The 18827-nt window shown below is 53.0% G+C and overlaps 1 protein-coding gene across 2 annotated transcripts; it reads right to left on the minus strand.

Annotated features, from left to right (window-relative positions):
• Positions 1-1858: 1858 nt before the first annotated feature.
• On the minus strand, positions 1859-17821 carry MOB3A (MOB kinase activator 3A). 2 transcript variants are annotated; one of them, XM_054182101.1, is made up of 4 exons: positions 17672-17821; positions 6482-7037; positions 4417-4619; positions 1859-3248 (listed from the first exon to the last, which is right to left on the minus strand). In XM_054182101.1, exons 2-4 carry the CDS (start codon positions 6897-6899, stop codon positions 3219-3221), a joined length of 651 nt encoding a protein of 216 aa, XP_054038076.1. In that variant the 5' UTR covers positions 6900-7037; positions 17672-17821; the 3' UTR covers positions 1859-3218. The 2 variants fall into 2 exon arrangements, with proteins under 2 accessions (XP_054038076.1, XP_054038077.1); XM_054182102.1 differs by lacking the exon at positions 17672-17821 and adding an exon at positions 10654-10742.
• Between the last annotated feature and the right edge of the window lie 1006 nt (positions 17822-18827).

The raw sequence follows: 18827 nt of genomic DNA on the forward strand, positions 1-18827 counted from the left end.
GGTTTCTGTGGGCCACGGCAAGCGCTGCCCCTGCTCCCCAGCTTCAGAAACCAACGGCCAATTTGAAGCAAACCCTAATGAGAACTGAGGTCCTGAAGCTCCCAAGCAACTCGACATTTGGGGGCTGGAGGAGCCCAGCAGGGAGAGGGCACAGGGCGAGCGATTGTTTCCTTGGGAGCAGCAGGCAACACCATGCTGAACCAGAGAAAATAAATATTTCCCTTTGAACATACGGCCACAACAGAGCGCCCTGCCGCCTGCGAGCCCCTGCCCGCTCCAGCTCCAGGGCAGATGCCATCTGTGGCGTTCGGGAGGGGGGTCCGCCCCGCAGAGGGGAGGCCACCTGAGCCCCGGGCACGGTACCTGCTCGAATGCAGATATGCAAATCTGTTCTCCTTTGGGCTCTCAGAAAAGTTTTCATGACACCTCAGGTCTGCGGACCCCACCAGCACCCAGGGAGACGAGCGGTAAAATTACGGACAGGTCCTGGTCCCAGCTGAACTCGCTCCGCCAGGCTGGGCTCAGCCCCAGGCGCTCGCTTGCAGATTTCGGCTCGCTTGTGACGAGGCGGCTGCGGCTCCCAGGGTGGTAAAACATCAGGCCCCCACACGGAGAGATGAAAGCTGGTTGCTGCCCAGGCGGCGGAGGGGAAAAGGCGGAGGCAGAAGCGGGGAAAGGCCGAGCGCCGGCTGTGGTGGCTCCGCAAACCTGTCTGGGCAACATCCTGCACTGCTGCATGAGGGAGGACCCCGGCGGCTGCTTCTCCCCTAAAGGTGCTTTTCCTCCTCCTCCTCCCCCCTTGGCTGAGCCGGTCTCATGTGGAAGCAGCCAGACCCTTCCCCAAACTAAAGGGAGGGAGGGCAGCGGGAGGCAGCCCTGCAGGTGACAGCCGATAGGTGCCACACACCCCTGGACGTGGCGCTGACAGCATCCAAGGTCGGCGTGAAAGGGAAAGCGGATGAAAAGCGACAGGAGGTGACCTGGCCCAGCTCAGCGCCCGCTCCAGCCCCACCACAAGCCGGCACCGGGGTCCCTGCGGGTCTGTGCCCTCCCCTGCGTGGGCACAGGGGCTGGGGGGGGATTTCTGCACCCTCTCCCAGGCAGTGGTGGGTCTCAGCTCCATGGGGGGCTTTGTCCATGGCACTGTGGGGCTATACCGCACCCTCTAGTGGCACCCAGCCAGGGGGCGACATGGTTCCAGCCAAGCTGCACCCACAAAAATCCAGGAGAGGGGCCGGAGGGGGTCTGGGAAGGCCCAGCACCTCCACCATGCACCAGGAGCGGGCAAGACCCACTGCAGGCAGGGCAGGGCTAGGTCTATAGGGCCAGGAGGTGTGGCTGCGCAGCCCCTTCCTGCCCTCCTGGCCAGGAAAAGAACCTGGGGACCCTGAACGCAGAGCTTCGGCCAGTCTAGTCCGTCACCTCTACAGCTATCTATGCCCACGGCTCCTTTCAGTGGCAGCCAAGAGTCCCTCAGCAAGCTGGCAAAAGCTCAAATTTGCCTCCCCTGCCCGCATCCACCCAAGTTTGAGAGCTGGGAGAATCAGCCCCTGGGTGCAGGGACAAGTCAGGACAACCCCGTGCCGCTGGTCGAGCTCTGGCGCCCGCCTGCTCTGCCCCAGAGCCCTGCGGACAAGCACGGGGCCCAGAGCAGCCCGGCCCCAGCACCTGGAGAGCAGGAGGAATCAAAGCGTATGGCAGCAGAGCCAGGGGCACACACCCAAGAGCTTTTAGCAACCATAAGAAACAGCTCTCCAGCACACTTCCTGAGGAGTCCAAACTCACCATGTTTGCTTTGCTGACAGAACGCCTCTGACGAACGCGTAATCACGAGACATTTAGCAATCAGAGCGTGCTATGTAAATACAACATAATTTATTGGTTCCATTTCAGAGAATGATAGTGGTATTTGTACGAGTGTCCTACCAATAGTACAAGAAACGAGACTCACGTATGTACAGAGATTCCAGGACACAGAAAAACTTTGTAAGGAAGAAGCGGTTAGTGGTACAGTTTGGTCACTGTTCATAGAAACCTTTTCACTTACTGTAAACCCTGCTCACCCACTCCCCCCAAATCCTAGGTAGACCTCATCTACCTACCTCGGGGGCACTGCAAAGCTCTCATCATGCAGCTGAGTCGCTTGTGCGAGCGGCAGACAAGGCCGGCGGTCTCTGGCTGCACACCAGAGACCTTGGTTATGAGATGTGAGCAGCCGAGCAGGGCCATGCTGCTCGGGAAGAAGGAGAAGGCTCCGTACCCTCATGGGAAGCAGAAAGTGGTCCACATGCAGCCAGTAAGCGAGGCTGGAAGGACAAGCAGCCCAGTTCCTTCTCGGCAGGGTCAGCGTACCACAAGGAGATGGGGAAGTGCAGGTGGTTGAGAAGAAGACTTCCCCATGCCTCTCTCACCGCCTTCCCTCTGCTCACCCCCACGACGCACAGCTTGGCATAACGCTGCCTGTGGGGACATCGCACCCGGAGCCACGGCTGGGCTACGGCCGGGGAGAAGCTCAGCTCAGAGCTGCTGTAAGAGGCAGATTCACAATGGCAGCAGCAGCACAGGCTCCAACAGCAGAGCAGAGCTGGTTGGCCATCAGAGAACCCCAAGTTCACCTTCTTTCAAAGGAAAAGCAAGAAGGGCCAAGCCTTCGGGACAGATGCCAAGCGGAGGGTGAGCACAAAAGCAGCTCTGTCCAAAAACTGGACTCACAGCCAGTGGAAGAGGTGCTGGAACCAAACAGCACCCCAGGGGATCTGCGTACACCAGCATTTCATCCCCAATCCCCATGTAACCTCCCTTCACGGGTGGGGAATGGGTGTCCAGAGGGAAGTACCGCTTCCGTGGCAGCGCCAGCTACACGACGCAGCTCTATCTGAAGCATCTGGCTAAGCTCGCTTGGTGCCACTGCAGTGAGGGGACGGGGAAGAGACAATACAGGGTGCCTCTTCCCTCCTCAACGAGCAAACACTTCCACCAAGTGGCCCAAAATATTTTCTTTTTTTTTTTATAGAAATTACTGTAAAAAACTAGTTTATCTAGAGCATCTTTAAAAAAATATTCCCGCAATATCACAGTTTTACATTGAAACTCATTAAAAATATATAGATTTCTTTAACCAAACGTCTCTGTTCTCCCCTTGAATCACGTCTCCAATGCAGGAGTGGGACTAGGAGTCCTCGGAAGAGAGGCCAAGGTGGGAGCAGGAAGGTCTGACCTCAGTGGCACATCCGGGAGGTCATTTCCTTCTGTCAAAGGGACAGACAAGACAAGGGACCATGAATGAAGATCCAGATGGACAGGGGAGGGTGTGGATGAGAAAACCTCACCTTTGTTTAGTTGTAAATGCCCTTCTCAGGCATGTGGTGACACTCTTAAGACCTCCAGTTTGTGCAGGTCTGTGTTCCCCCCCCCCAACTCCCATTCCCATGCACCGCAGGACACCCTTCCACTGCCCAACAGCTCTGCAGGTCTGCTCTGCTGCTACAGCTTTAGAAACACCAACACCACCGCCCAGGTCTAACAGGTCACATTCTCCAGCCTCCTTGTGAAGGCCATGATGTTGTTCTTGCTTTTCAGCGTGGGAAGTAAGCACAGGGAGGGGGTTTTAGCCACCCACCAGAAGGACACGGAGCTGTTGGAGCGGGGCCAGAGGAGGCCCCGGAGATGCTGGGAGGGCTGGAGCCCCTCTGCTGGGAGGACAGGCTGAGAGAGCTGGGGGCGTTCAGCCTGGAGAAGAGAAGGCTCCGCGGAGACCTTCCAGCCCCTTCCAGTCCCTAAAGGGGCTCCAGGAAAGCTGGGGAGGGACTCTGGAGCAGGGAGGGGAGCCACAGGACGAGGGGGAAGGGTTTGAAACTGGAAGAGGCGGGATTGAGATGAGATGTGAGGAGAAATTGTTTGCTGTGAGGGTGGTGAGCCCCTGGCCCAGGTTGCCCAGAGAAGCTGTGGCTGCCCCATCCCTGGAGGGGTTCAAGGCCAGGTTGGAGGGGGCTTGGAGCAACCTGGGCTGGTGGGAGGTGTCCCTGCCCAGGGCAGGGGCTGGCACTGGGTGGGCTTTAAGGTCCCTTCCTACACAAACCAGTCTGTGATTCCATGATTCTATGATACACATCCTCAAATGCTAACAGGGCTGGGCTCGTGCAGTGCACGCAAACAAGGCAAGCCAGCGCTAGAAATGCAAGGAGGTTGCTGGAGATCAAGTCAACTTCCCCCAGCCGATGCCCAAACAACCCTGCTCAGCTGTGCCTGCACATCCTGACTGTCAAACTGCAAGGCCAACTGATGTCCTGAATTTGGGCAACCAGTTTTAAGAAGGTACCAGAGACCTCTGACTGCTCCACTCCCAGCCTACCCCTTCTGCGCTGGCTGCAGACCCCGACAGACCAATGTCTACCCTGTGCCCACCCAGACACTCACCAGTGGTTCCAGCTCCTTGGTGTCTATGAGATTGAATTCTTTAACAAAGTAGTAAAAGTGCTTGTAGCAGGTGTTCACGTGGGCTTCCGACCCCATCTGGGTGATCCTGTCGAAATGGTGGATGTAGACATGGACAAAGACCCGGAAGAGCCTGGAGAGAATTTTCTTCACCACCGGGAGGAAGTTCTTGGGGAAGGGAGTACCTGGGAGGGAAGACACGACCAGCAGAAACTTTCAGCAAAGTTAAAACTGGTTCCTTGGGCTAAAATAAATTGATAAAATGAACAGATTGAGACAAAAGGGAAAAAGTGTTCTGTCCCAAGTAATTTCCAGCTTCCCCTCTCCTTTTTCCTTTCCATTTTGGATCAGATTTTTCAAAGCAGAGATTCCTTAAGTGACAGAGTGCTGCACGCCATCACTGGCTGCTAGCGACTGAAAGCAAGAGACCAGCCTCGGAGATTCCCAGGAGCTGTTTCAGTCTGAGGGACTTTTCTTCTACTCCTATTTGGCACATTTACATAAACAGTGCAAAATACCAGATACGACCAAGCAGCTTCCCAAAAGAACGAGTCGGTGCTGTTAAACCCCCACAGTAATCTCTTATTTTGGTATGTCTTTAGCCCTTTGGTTAAAAATTAAAGATGTTAAGGTCCTCTTAAAGGCCTCAGTTCTTTGGGATTTGTTTAGCCGGGGCCCTGCAGCAGAGCGGTCCGGCCAACCAGCCATCTCAGTAGAATACTACAGTTTAAAGTTCACACAGGTTGTTTCTGGAGGAATGAGGATTAGTTAAACCCTTTCAGTGCTCTGCAAGAACTATAGCATTTCAGTCGGCGTTAAGGGTGAGGAATCTAGTAACAGCTGAGCTGAAAACAACAATTAAAAAACAAAACAAAACAAAAACCCCAAAACACCCTCACAATCCTCCTGCTGTCAGAAACTTGTTTTGCCTCCCCGAACAGAACAAACACCCTGCTCATAGTCCCCAGAGAGTCTTGCAGAAGAGTCTGAACTAAAGGCAAGGCAGCAGGCGTTTGGGCGACAGGAGGAACGGGTGGGGAGGATTTCAGCGTTCCAGCTGAAGAACTGGCTGTTTATGGCCCTGCTCCCCTCTCTGCCTGCTCACACTGGGTTTAAGCAGCATTTTGGCACTGGTGGAGGGGTCCTGTGGATGCTCATGTGGCAGAGGTGGCAGACATGTCCCAGACAGAGGCCAAGTGCATCCCATCAGAGCTCCAAGGGGATGAACAGCGGGGCAGGAGGGAGAGAGCTCTGCTGCACCTTGCCTTTTGCGTCCCAGAAGATGGGAGCTCTGAATGGGATCAATCACATTTACCTAATGCTGTGGATACTGAATTCTCACATTTCATTCAGCACAAGCAAAACAAAAACCCCAACAAACCATGTCCCAAAGCCAGTACACAAGCTGCGTTTGGATATGCAGGTTTAGGTGTCCTAGGCCAAATTCTCATCTTCATCACCCTGGCAATAGATAAAACACCGCTCCTCCCTCCATGCACATGTCAGCATCCCACCCAGCTGCAACAAACAGCCGAGTGCATGCCAGGAAGCACTAAGCTAGAAAGGGCAGAGTCAGCTAACGCCAGCCTGTAACAACAAAGAGGCTAATTATGGAAACGTGGCCACCATCACCAGGCCGATGCAGAGCACGCACGTTGAACCCAAGCTAGCAATCAGCTGTAAAAGAGCTGTCTGTCAGGAGACCACGTCCAGCATGAACTACTCAAGAGTCATGTCAGAGACTGACTTTTCTAAGAGCAGCCTCTTGTTTTCACTGCCTGGGTTCAGCTTGGCTTTCCTTGAGGTATCGGTGACTCCAAACGGGATCTGGCACAGCTCTGGGTATTTTAGCACTCCAGAAAAGCTCTGAAGTTTCTCAGGTGCTCAGAGGAGCTTTATTACACTGCCAGCACAAAAGGAAACAGCTCTGCTACAAGGGTGACCCATGCTACAGCATCTCCTAGAGCAGAAATGGGACCTGAGGACTCAAAGGAGAAGGCTCTGGACCAGTCTCCCTCCCTCTAGCCACAACTGGAAGTGAACTCACCAACATTAGTGGGAAAGATGTCCTCATTGTTGATCTGTACCTCAATCCAGTCCATCAGGAGGTTCATGTACTGGGGAGCCGACAGGGCCGTGGGTTTCCGGTACTTGTGCTCGTCCTGCCATCGGTACTCGTACTTGGGTCCCCCTGACATGACAGGGCAGGACTGCTCTGTGCAATAGTCACTGATGGTGCCGTAGATCAGGTTGATGCGGTTGAAGAAGTCCACCACGTGCACAGCCACCCAATCGTTCTGCTCCTCTCCCGGCGGCAGCTGGACGGCAACTTTCAAGTCCAGGCCAGCATTGAGCGAGGCTTGAGCCTTCTTGTGCAGCTCAAACCGCTGAGTCCCTGGTTCAAACTTGCGCTTGGGCCGGAACGTTTTGTCTTTATTGAACACTTGCTTTAAAGCATGGGACATTTTTCTCCTCTCCTTTTGTCTTTTCCACGTCTGTAACGATGACAGCCGGAGACACGGCGCTGCTGGGCCACTTCCCAGGGCAGGGCTGGGGTGACTCTGATCTTCACAGAAACCTCCCTCTGCTCATCTGGTCCTGATCTGCAATGCAGCACAGAAGGGCAGTGATTAGGAGCAGCTCTCTCAACAGGAAACCTTGTCTAAATCCCATAGGAAGAGATCTGGGATACCATCTGGGCCCTCGCCCCAGATCTGAGAAGTGGGGGAAGCCAACACCAGCTTTCCTTCCTCCCCTCTCTCTTTGCAGCCCAGCTCCCAGCAGAGCAGCGGCTCGGCTGAATGAAGACTCGCCCCCGCAAGGTCTCTCTCGCTCAATGTGGGGACGAGGGAACCAGCCCCACAGGGAAGGGGCAAAATGAGACGTCAAGATGCAGTCCCCCCCGTGTCCCCCAGCACGGCCTCAGCCAGAGACCACCACTCAGAGCGCTAAATCCCACAGAAACAAGCAGAAACTCCACCACCTATTCCCCTCCAATTACCCTTTAAGAAGGGTAAAACAAATTGGGTTTTACCTGGATCAGATTTTTCACCTATGCTTCCCCTCCCCTCTTCGGGAGCAAACCTACCAAAAAGGTAAGGGTATGACAACCTACAATAAAGTTCATATCTGTTGCCAGCCGTACTCCAACAAAACAACCGTTTGAGCAGGAGCTCAAAGACAGGACGTGAAAGGGCAGAGAGGAACAAGAAGAAGTCGCAGCTCAGGCACCCGGAAAGAGAATATCCTGAAACAACACCAGCTCTAAGAGCAGCCACAGCCTCTTCTGCAGCTGCAGACAGCCCATAAACATATTTTTCATTTCAGTTTAGCTCACTTCAAGTTGAAGGCTGGTTGAAAGCTGGAAGCCCAGGGAAAGCTCGCCTTCCTCTTCCAGTCTGGGGAAAAGAATTAGCTCCAAGAGGGTAAGACACAAGCTAAGATCTGAAAGGATGCTGACGAGAAACACAGCTCTGTTTATCTGTAGCTAATTATACCTCCTTTGTTCCCACATCCATCTCCTCGTATAATTTGTGTCAAGCTGCTCTTTGATGGAAGCTTAAGGTTGAAAGCTATGTGTACCAAAAATATTATTTTTTTTTTTATGTGCCAGAGAGAAAAATAAATAAAGTAACAGAAATTAACTAAAGCTGATGCCTTACCCAATCTGGCAAATAAGAATTTCCATAATTTTATAAGAAAGCAAGCAAATAAATCCCTTTAACCAAGAAGAAATCTACTTAGATTTATACGAAGCCACAGAATTATTCAAATAGACAAACAGTATCCTCAAACGTTGGTAAGAAAATACCAAATTCAAGGTCAAGACTACCTTTGCCGCAATTCAGCCCATCTCTAACAGATGCTGCATCGTGCTAATCAGCATTTCTTCTCCGGAGAAAGATTAAAAAGATTTAAACCAAGGCCTCTTGTTTTCTTATTTAATTACAGCAAGGAAAAAAAACCCCCAAACCGCTTCAGTTCGTCCCACTAAGACTAGACTCAACATCTCCTGTCGCTGCTTTTCCTGCGGGAACAGGCTCAGTAACCTCTTCGGTGCAGGAGCAGAGAGATACAAACTGCTGTTGCAGCAGGGGCCATGACACGTGTTGGGAGAAACAGAAAACGCATTTTGATGTGGTTCAGCGAGATTCAGCCTGGGCTGCGAGGCAAGCTCACTGCATGCATGCTTTCACTGCACACACAGCTGCTGTGACCCTGTAAGCTACCGTGCGAGAGTCAAAAGAAGAAAAATAAGAAAACCCCCAGAGAACGTGTCCTTAGGAGGTGTCTCATCACACCACAGACATGGTTAGAGGAAGTAGCGAACGGCGCAGAGGGACATCTGAGTGCAGAGGCAGAGGCTCTGGTTACCGAGAGCTGTGTCACAGCCTCACCACATCCTGCAGCAGAACGCCGAGGCGACCTGGGGGGCGGAAGCACTGGGGGACTGCGTCCACCCCGCCACGGTGCCACCTCCGGAGTGACAGCACGACTGGCCTCCAAGTAGCCAACAATGTGGAGAGCAGGTGCTGAGCAGGAAATCAGTCCCAGAGAAGTACTTGCACGCAACGATTTCCTTACTCTGGAGATGAAGAAAGAAACGTCCTTTAAAACAAACAAGCCATAAAGAAGCCTGAGCATCGCCCTCCAGACAGCTCCCCGGAGGACTGGCAGCATCCTCGGCGCGGTACAACCCTGTTCCTACTTATTTTCTGTAGGATCTGACCGATTGCTGTGACCACACTTGCACCCATGCCGGCCCAAGGCTGCAGCCCAGCACCGTCCCTTCCACTGGAGAAGGATGTGTTTCTCGAGCAGGGCTCAGGCTGCAGCCCCAGGGCCCAGCACAGAGAAGAGGACAGGATGAAACAGCACGGCAAAACTGCAGGGAAAATACCCCAAACATCCCCTGGGGTTCGCCATGCGTGTCAAGAAGCAAACACCGACCATTTTCCAGTAGAAATTGCCACTTGGGCAGGGTGAAGAGGCTTTTAATATGGCTTATTCGGTACCAAGGCAGTGCCCGTGTTACAAACAAACTTCTTCCTATGGAGACATCATTCATGAGAACTGGGGAGCTTGACACAGCAGCAATCGTCTCTCAGACGATTCAGCATCTGTCTGAAGGCATTAGCAAATGAGTAGCTAAGACTTCAAGCAAATGCAGCCCATTTAATTATGGTCTTTGACTCCAGCTGAGCTAAAAGAAACACTTAGCTCTAGGACAAAAAAAAAAAAAAAAAAAAAGCAGAGAGACCAAAAGCATCCCTGACATTGCTTGAAGATGATATCACACGTACAACACCTACTTCCACAGGCAGGAGTCACAGCTCGGGCAGCATTAAGACACTGCTTTCACACAGAAGAGAAAGGCAAAGTTAGGAACAACTAGGATACAGCACACGCAAAGTACCTGGATAGTATTTGCAGGCTTCAAAGATGAGGGGCGGGGGGGAAATCCCCCTCAAACAAACCTACAGTACATTTTGTTTACAGCTCCCTTCCAGCCAGCCAAGATTACAGCAGATGTCACCGGTGCTCCGAGAGGACCTTGGCCACCCCTCCGAGATCACACAGCCGCTGCAGAAAGCCCCACGCCGTGGGAGGCTGTCCCGAGCATGAACAAACCTCCAGCTTCTCCCAAGGACACGAGAGGAGCGGCTCGGTGCGACCTGCCTGCCCAGCAAGGGCGTCAAGGCCTGGCCCTCCCTTCCCAAAAGCTCATTTTCTCCCCTTACTCCCTGCTTTCACAGCTCTAGTCCTAATGCCGATTGCTGCCAATGGCAATCCAGGGCAGGGCTCTGTCCTTCCTATTCCCTCTCTGGGAACGGCAGATCGCGCAGTGCTGCCTTACTTTAACACCAGGCTCCGGGCAGAGGAAGCCCAGGTGATCGCTTCCCCGGCTTGTGGTTACTTTTACACGCAGCTCAGAGAGGGCATGAAAAAAAGGAAAGACTGTCACCTCTTCTGAAACGCCTGGAAAATGCAGCTGTCCAGAGGCTTTCCAGCTGCCAGCAACATCCTGGCTGGGTCCTGCCCTCCCCGCAGAGGCAGAATGGCCGAAACCCTCTTGCAGGAGTCCCGTGACTGCTCCATCAGCGCCTGTCTCAAGCAACACCCAGCTCCCCTCTGCGCTGACACCCAGCAGGGCTTTAACAGTAGCCAGCGCACAAACCAAAAGAAAAAAAGCAAGGCAGCATGTCAGCAAGCTCCTACCTGCGCTTCTAGCCTTGGCAGATTGCTCAGTGATTTCTCAGCTCGTCTGCAACTTTTACAAGCGCTTGTAGGCACTGAGGCGAAGAGCTTCCTTTTTCAAAAAAAAAAGGGGGGGAAGAAAAAAAAAGAAAAAAGTCCCTTTTCATGCACGGCTGCAATCCGAGGGCTCCCGCAGGCTGGGGAGGGGTCAGAGACGCGGCCACTTCCCTCCCAGTGACCCCAGCGCTGGGGCGGCTCACATCCTGCTGCCCTGCCGCTAAGAAAGCCCTTGGGCAAACCCCAGCGAGCAATGCATTTCTCAAAAGAATTGATTTCTCTCGTTTCCTTTTAGGGAAGCCACGCTGCTGTCCTGCAAGAGGATACCAATATGGTTACTGCTGCTCAGCGTTCACACCGAGCCCAGCCGCAAGCTCTGTCTGCGTCGGCTTATAATTGCAGTCCTTCAGTGACAAGCCTGTGCCAGTCACCCCATCCCACCCGCCTTCTCCCCATGGCGTTTTCAGTGTCCTTACTCGCTGCTGATGCTGTTGCTCAGGCCAGAGTTTCCAATATGGGACACAAACCCACCCGCTCCAGTTTGATAAAGCAGCCACAATACATCAGATGCATCGAGCACTTCAAGTAAAAAATTAATTTACAGAGCACACCCGAAAAGCAAGGCAGCTTCAAAGTAGCTAACTTCAACAAAAAAAGCAAAGACGGACGCACACGCACATTTTTTCCATGACTCCCCCCTCCTCCTTTCACAAATACCTTCCCACAGCCATTCTGCACTAGCTCAGTTTCTTGGTACAAGATGATGCTGGTTTTCTACAATCAAAGGAGAGATTTTAATACGGAGAGCAAGGATCAGACCAATTACAACAAGCAGGGCTGGACTGGCACTGATGACAGCCAGTTTCTGCACCTCTGGAGCCAGTCTGGCAACCAACAAGACAGCTCACCTTCCCAGGATGAGGTTTTCAGCTGCTCTTTTGAATTGTTCTATGATATAAAAAATGAAGGTCCGTCCCTGAGCTTACCTGGGCCAGGGCAGGGCCTGGTGAGAAGCGTGCGGGGGAGAGGAGGAGAAGGAGGAGGAGGAGGAGGAGGGCCGAGCACGGCTTCGGCAGTCTCGCCTGGCCATTCATAATCCCAGTGAGACGGCACTTCCACGTCAGCCGGCTTCCCATCTGGCACCCAGTCCGGCCTCCCGGCTGCGGGAGCTGCCAAGGCTTTCCCAAAAGCTAATCATTCTCCACTACAAGCTCCGTCATGGTGTTTCTGTCTTCCCCCCTGCAAGACCGCTCCACACTGCTGCACAAGGAGAACCGAGCAGCCGCCCGGTGTCACCTTTTGCATCCCCTTTTCTTCTTTTTGCTCCTGGCAGCAGAAGTTGCTCTAAAGCTGAAGGAGAGGGAGCAGAGAGTGCATCTGGCCCAGCTGCACCTACAGCCCCAGGCTGGGCAAGACACCAGCAGCGAGTCAGTTCTGCTGCTCTGCAGGGCAATATCCACATTTTTCTTTGGGAAACTGCTTTAGTAGCAGCCTTCCCAACAAACTTAACAGAGCCATTCAGAAATGGCACGTTTCAAATGCTGAATTCCCAACGTTTAGGCAAACAAAGAGCCCTTTATATTTCACCACAAAGTCAGTTTTAAGAAAGTCCTGCTGGTCACCAGCCACCCCCCACACCCTGCGATTTAATTCTGCTGCACAATTGGGAAATTCCCAAGTAAGAAGATTTAATTCTGCTGCACAATTGGGAAATTCCCAAGTAAGAAGTGATACCCACGCGGCATCTCCCTGGCACTTCCCAGGAAGAGGCCTGCCGAGGGGCAGGACAGTTTTTACATGCCTCTAAGCCATGCAAACACATAGCCAATCTGCATCGCCACATACATAAGAAAAGGAAACAGCATAATGAAAGACCCAAAAATAGTTATACTGGGCTTTAATTGGTATCTTCTTTTTCCCCTGAAAGGCCGTGCTTTCAGACCAATTTTAAAGTCAAATTAGTTTATATAATAAAGGGAAAAAAGGCCTGTTAAATTAAGCCGTAGCTGGGTTAGAAGACCCCGCCAGGGCAAGCACAGCAGCTCTGGCAGAGCCCATCCGGCAGCCGCCTCCGGCAGCCTGCACCAGGTGGGCATGCCAAAAAGTCCAGTCACCCACTAGTGAGAGGCATTTGTCAACCCTCATGAGCAGGACGGAGGAGCAGGCAGTATCCACACCACACAACGACAACAGCAGGGAGGTTATAAGTTCCTTCCCCACGTGGATATTGGGGGGAGGCAGGTATGGGAGCGACCACCTACGGGGCTGGATATCCCTTTCTGGTAGGGGAGAGGGAAGGCTGAGTCGCCTTCGAACTTCACATGCAAAAAGACTGAATTTCCAGTGTGGGTTGTCCCCCTCCAGGCCTTCCAGGCACCCTCCCCTCAGCCACAGAGGGTGGAAAGGCCACATGAGAAAGTAACTTTTGTAAAGTGTCCCCCCTCCTACTTTCCCTTCCCCAAAAAGCGAACACCAGGCAGCAGACGCTGCAGTTTTAACACCTTCATTTGAAAGCTTAGAAACCACTGCAGTGTAGCAGCAACAGTTCTCACAGCCCTGAGCATTACTGATTTAGGGCCAATTTTCTTGCCTCTTACGTGACATCTGCATCCATTGCAATGTCAGAGCCGCAGCGATTTTGGAAGGTTTCCCCAGATCGCGCTCACACATCCATGCTGGGAGGACGGCTGCGTGTGGAGGCAGAGCTAATCTGCTGCAGGCTTCGCAGACGCTGCATTAAGCGGACAAGCTGGGTCACGACTCCAGGAGACAGGTTAACTGCACAGACAAATATTTCTAGGATAAACCACAGGCAGTGGGCGGCTGACGGCATGGGAAGAGCAGCTCTCTCCTTTCAAGGTCTCAGGGGCCGTATTTTGCAGGCTGCTCCTTCGGGAAGACCTTCTGCTGTGCTCCAGCCTGGCTGTGTCCCCACCGGAGGACTAGTAAGGGGCAGCGCGATATTTATCAAGTCTGAGCTGTGAGCTGCACACCTCTTCCCGCTTTTGCAGGCTCCACATTATTGTCCTCGCTGGGCAGGGATATTTTTGACCCAACAGCAGTTTCATCTACTTGAACTTTGGGATCTGCCCGCACCCAAATGAAAGGTAATGCTGTTTTGGAGCACAAATTTTGCCTTGGGCTGACAATGTGACTACAGCAAGAGGCACGATTTTAACAGCGTGGCTACGGGTTCGAGATCTCAGGAGATGCCAGGGCTACGAGCTCCTTCACCCAGGGACCGAGCTGGAGCAGGAGCTGGCCACACGACCAACCTTTCCCACAGCAGGGCCATCTCACCAACAAATATCTCTTCTCCTGACATTAATATTTCTGCTTTCGGAAGAAAAGCAGTATTGTTTCTCGCCGAAAGCAGATGCCCACGAGGCTTGCTCTTCCCCTCCACGAGGGGATGTGGCAGTAACCCAACACGTTAGCATGTCTCCAGGCAAGCAATAAGCCCACTGATGTGGAGCTAGAGATCACCTCAAGACTAACCACATCACAAGATGCAGCGAGGGGAAAAAGAAGAAAGAAAAAAGGCCCAGACAGCAGCCCCAAGAGAAGGCTGCAGTCAAGAGGAATAAAAAAATTACAGTGGCTTTCAATACAGACATGGTCCCGTCTCGGCTCCTGCTTCAAACTCAAGCAGGTTTTATAGAATCGTAGAATTGCCCAGGTTGGAAGGGACCTTTCAGATCATCAAGTCCAATCATCAACTTAACTCTGACAAAAACCATCACTAAACCATATCTCTTAAGCACTACGTCTGCCCGTCTTTTAAATACATCCAGGGATGGTGCCTTAACCGCTGCCCTGGGCAGCCTGGTCCAATGCTTAATAACCTTTCAGTGTAAGAAGTTTTCCCTAATATCCATCCTAAACCTCCCCTGGGGCAACTTGAGGCCGTTTCCTCTTGTCCCATCGCCTGTTCCTTGGGAGAAGAGCCCGACCCCCCCCAGCTGCCCCCTCCTTTCAGGGAGCTGCAGAGAGCAAGAAGGTCTCCCCTCAGCCTCCTCTTCTCCAGGCTGAACCCCCCCAGCTCCCTCAGCCGCTCCTCACAGCACTTGTGCTCCAGACCCCTCACCAGCTCCGGTGCCCGTCTCTGGACACGCTCCAGCACCTCAATGTCTCTCCTGTGGTGAGGGGCCCAAAACTGGACACAGTACTCCAGCTCATTTTCTGTTCCACGGGCTCCCTGGGAGCACAGAGCCACAGCTGCGATTCTCCCAAACACGGCCTGTGCCCGGAAGACACAGCACCATGGCCCCCAAGCAGGCGAGGGCCAGCACCGAGCACAGCCACGGCGGGACACTTCTATCACGACTCGACACTTCTATCATGACTCATCCCTGACCCAGCAGCGTCACCACCTTTACCTCTTCTCAAATAGTCTCAACAGCAACGCCAAGCACCCAGGGACTTCATCCAGACTTTTCTGGAAGATGTCAAAGCTGCCGCAGTGTGATGGATTTTTTTGCACTGGCTTTGCACACTCGCAAAAGTGGATTTTTTTCTGGCCTTTTCTGTTCCTCCCTTCTGCTCCCTGCCTGCTTCACGTACTCAGAGCAACAACTGGCCCATCTCAACAGGAGCAGAACAGCACTTTTAGCACAACAGCAGCTCCAAAGGGAAGTGAGCAGCGGATCAAAGCAGGAGTCACAGATAACTCTGCCTCCCAGGGGCATCTGGAAAAAGGAGGATCAAGATGCAGCCTAAGGTGCACTCTTTATTGAAAGCATTAGCTGGATATTACGTATTTCTAAAGATAAGCTCCTAAACCTCTAGCAAAGCTGGTTGTGGATCCACTTACAGCAGCATTTATGGCTCAAATATCACAAAATACTTCCCTGCCTTATAAATTAAAACTCTGAAGTTGAATGCAATTCTTTTCCCAGATCTGACTGCTGCACACAGGCCTGGTTAGGTTTTGCAATCTCTCTTCTCTGACCCCACGCACTTTCACTGCTGACAAGGGAAACGATTTCCTTTGTGTACTGTGGCCATAGAGATCCCTGGCCCATTTACAAAGAAGCACAAGTCACAAAACACGGCACATGCCAGTACAGTCCAACCTCCACAAACAGGACTAAATCCCACCGTTTCAGGTTGGGTGGTACTTCACATCCCAGCAATAAAAGACCCAAATGTGGGCAAGGAAACACCTGGCCAACAGCTCCTGCGCTAGAGGACAGGTGAAGTCTCGCAGGAGGACTTTGCTCAAGACACCAAGTACGCTTCAACCTCCCTAAGCTTCAGCCAAGCGGACAGCAGGGCCCATTACCATTTCTGATGATGGCACTGTTGACCGCGCAACCCGAAGTAATGTGACCAAAAAAGCATCCCAGATCCTGAAAGGTGAGCCAGGCAGAGGGAACCAGCTCCCTGCTCAGCACCTGGACCCAGCTCCTCAGCGTAAACCGAGGGCACCAGTTTTTTGCTGCCGCACCACCAAGCTAGCATGAACTGTCACTCCTCCCCTCCCTTTCTGGGGATTTTAAAAGGTCACAAGCTCACCCTCCAGCCCAAGTTAACTTCACATGTACGTGACTAAGAAAGTGAACCTAATATATGGAATACACAGTCCAAGAAACAACAAAAGATAAACACAGAGCTGGATGCGAGCCTAAAGCTTGGAAAGGAAGCAGAATGCAAGGACGAAGCCCTGGGGACTGTGATAAACAGGTGGCTGGGGGAAATTTAACATCTCCTAGCAAAAGATCCCCTCCTGCCCTGCAACTTGGCAGAAGATTTCCAGACCAGAAAGGGGTTTTAAACAAAGAAGGGATAGAAATTGAGAAAGTGTGGTCACTCTTCAGCTCCAAGTACTAGGAGAAGGAGATCTTGCCTTTCACTAGCACCAGAGTCCCCGACAGAGATGATTTTTCCAAACGTCTGTGCCACACGCCGGACAACTTAAAATCCTCTTCCTCGGAGGATTTCCTGCCCTTTCCTTTTGGTCCATCCTTCTCACACACAGGAAGGGTTTTCTTTGAAGGAGTTGAGATTACTGTACTGCAGATGACAGGGGAGGGAGCCCCTGTAAGATTAGCATTCCTGCACTCAAAGGAACAGACAGAAGCAGAGCCAGAGTTTGCTTTCAAGCGTCACAAGTTCTCCCTCATGACAGCTGAGTCGCGGCTCACCACCACCAGAAAAAAAAAAATATGGAGAATTCCCCGTTTTCCCTAACCACTTAAAGAGATTAAGGAGTTTGAACTTCAGGGCTGTGCCTTTACCTACAATAGAGACATTTATTATCACAGCTTGGGGGGGAGGGAGGGGAGAAGGGGCGGAATAAAACACAAGAGTATCCAAGGCCATAACTTCACGGTTACGCCGGCAAAACCCTTACTCTCCACGCTGGGCCTTTTTCCCATCATTCTGAGATTTTTGATTTCCCAGCAAAGACTGCAGCAGGCGAACCCCTTCCGAGGGGGAGTGCAGCCACGGGCCGGGTCTCCCCCGCTGGGGACAGTCGCTGCCACCCGCCCGTGGAGCCGCTTCTGCTCCAGGACGAGCCACCACAGGCAGGACCCGGCTCTGCTTCGCCCCGGGACGGGACGGGGGCTCCGGGACCTGCCCCCGGCCAGAGGAAGGGGCTCCAGCCCACCGACCGCAAAGCCAGGAGAAACTCGCTCGCAACCGCCTTCCTCCCAAGGGAAAAAACAGAAATAATCAAAGAAAAAAAAAACCAAACGAGGGGATTTACAAGTCTCGGTTCAACAGGTTGCCGGTTCCGGCCGGGCGGCCCCGGCGTGACCCCACGCCCCGAAGAGGCCCCAGCCCCGGGCACCGCCACCGGGGGGCTGGCAGAGACGGCGGGTGTCCCCCGGGCGGGGCTGAGGGCCCCGGGGCCCCTCCCGGCCCTCAGCTCCCTCAGAGGTCCCGACCAGCCCCGCGTCCACAGGGCCCCGCGACCCCCCCAGGCCCCCTCCAGACAGCCCAACGGCGCCCCCAGGGCCCTCCCGCTCCCCCGCACCTGGCCGGTGGCAGCTCCGCCGCGGCGGCGCGGAAGCGGCTCCCCCTCGTGCGGCCTCAGCACTCCAACACCCGCGGAGCTCGACCCCGTCCCACAAAACCCCTCTCCGCGCGCCGCCACCGGCAGCCGGCACTACTTCCTCTTAAAGGGGCCGCCCGCCCGCCCGCGCCTCGCCGGCGGCCGCTCCTCCCGCGGGCGGGAGCGGGGGGCGGGGACGGGAGCGGGGGGACGGGCCGCGGCGACAGGGCCCAGGCCGCGGTTTATAGTCGGTTCTATTTAATTTGCTATATTTTATTTTATTCTCTTTTATTATTTTTATATTCTTCTCTTTTATTCTAATTTGTTTTATTCTACTTTATTCTATTGTATTATTTTCTTTTACCCTTTTATTTTCTTTTATGCTATTTATTTTATTCGACTTTATTCTATTATTTTCTTTTACTTTTTTATTTTATTTATTATATTCTACTTTATTATTTTTTCCACTTTTTTATTCTATTCTGTTTCTTTTATTCTACTTTATTATTTTTTTACTTTTTAATTCTATTTTATTTTTTATTTTACTATATTGAATTTTTTCCTTCCTTTCCTTCTCCCCCCCCTTCTCCCCCCCCTTCTCCCCCCCCCTTCTCCCCCTTCCCTTCCCTTCCCTTCCCTTCCCTTCCCTTCCCTTCCCTTCCCTTCCCTTCCCTTCCCTTCCCTTCCCTTCCCTTCCCTTCCCTTCCCTTCCCTTTTTTCTTCCATTCTACTTTACTTATTTTATTTATTGCTTTTATTGTCCCGGAGCTGAGGAGAAGGGGCAGCCCATGGCTGTGCCCCAGCCCAGGGATGCCCAGGGGACGGGGACAGCCCCTGCTCAGCACCTCCCTGAATTATATGATCCCTTAGAAGTGGAGGAGCCCGGGGGTGCAGGGGTCCTGTGTTGCCCTTCTCTGCCCTGGTGTGGCCACGGGGACGGGGGGAGTGACCATGCCCCACCTCGAGGGCTGTGTCCAGTTTTGGGCCCCTTGCCACAGGAGAGACATTGAGGTGCTGGAGCGTGTCCAGAGACGGGCACCGGAGCTGGTGAGGGGTCTGGAGCACAAGTGCTGTGAGGAGCGGCTGAGGGAGCTGGGGGGGTTCAGCCTGGAGAAGAGGAGGCTGAGGGGAGACCTTC

The sequence above is a fragment of the Rissa tridactyla genome, chromosome 22, assembly GCF_028500815.1.
Source record: "Rissa tridactyla isolate bRisTri1 chromosome 22, bRisTri1.patW.cur.20221130, whole genome shotgun sequence".
Classification (NCBI taxonomy): domain Eukaryota; kingdom Metazoa; phylum Chordata; class Aves; order Charadriiformes; family Laridae; genus Rissa; species Rissa tridactyla.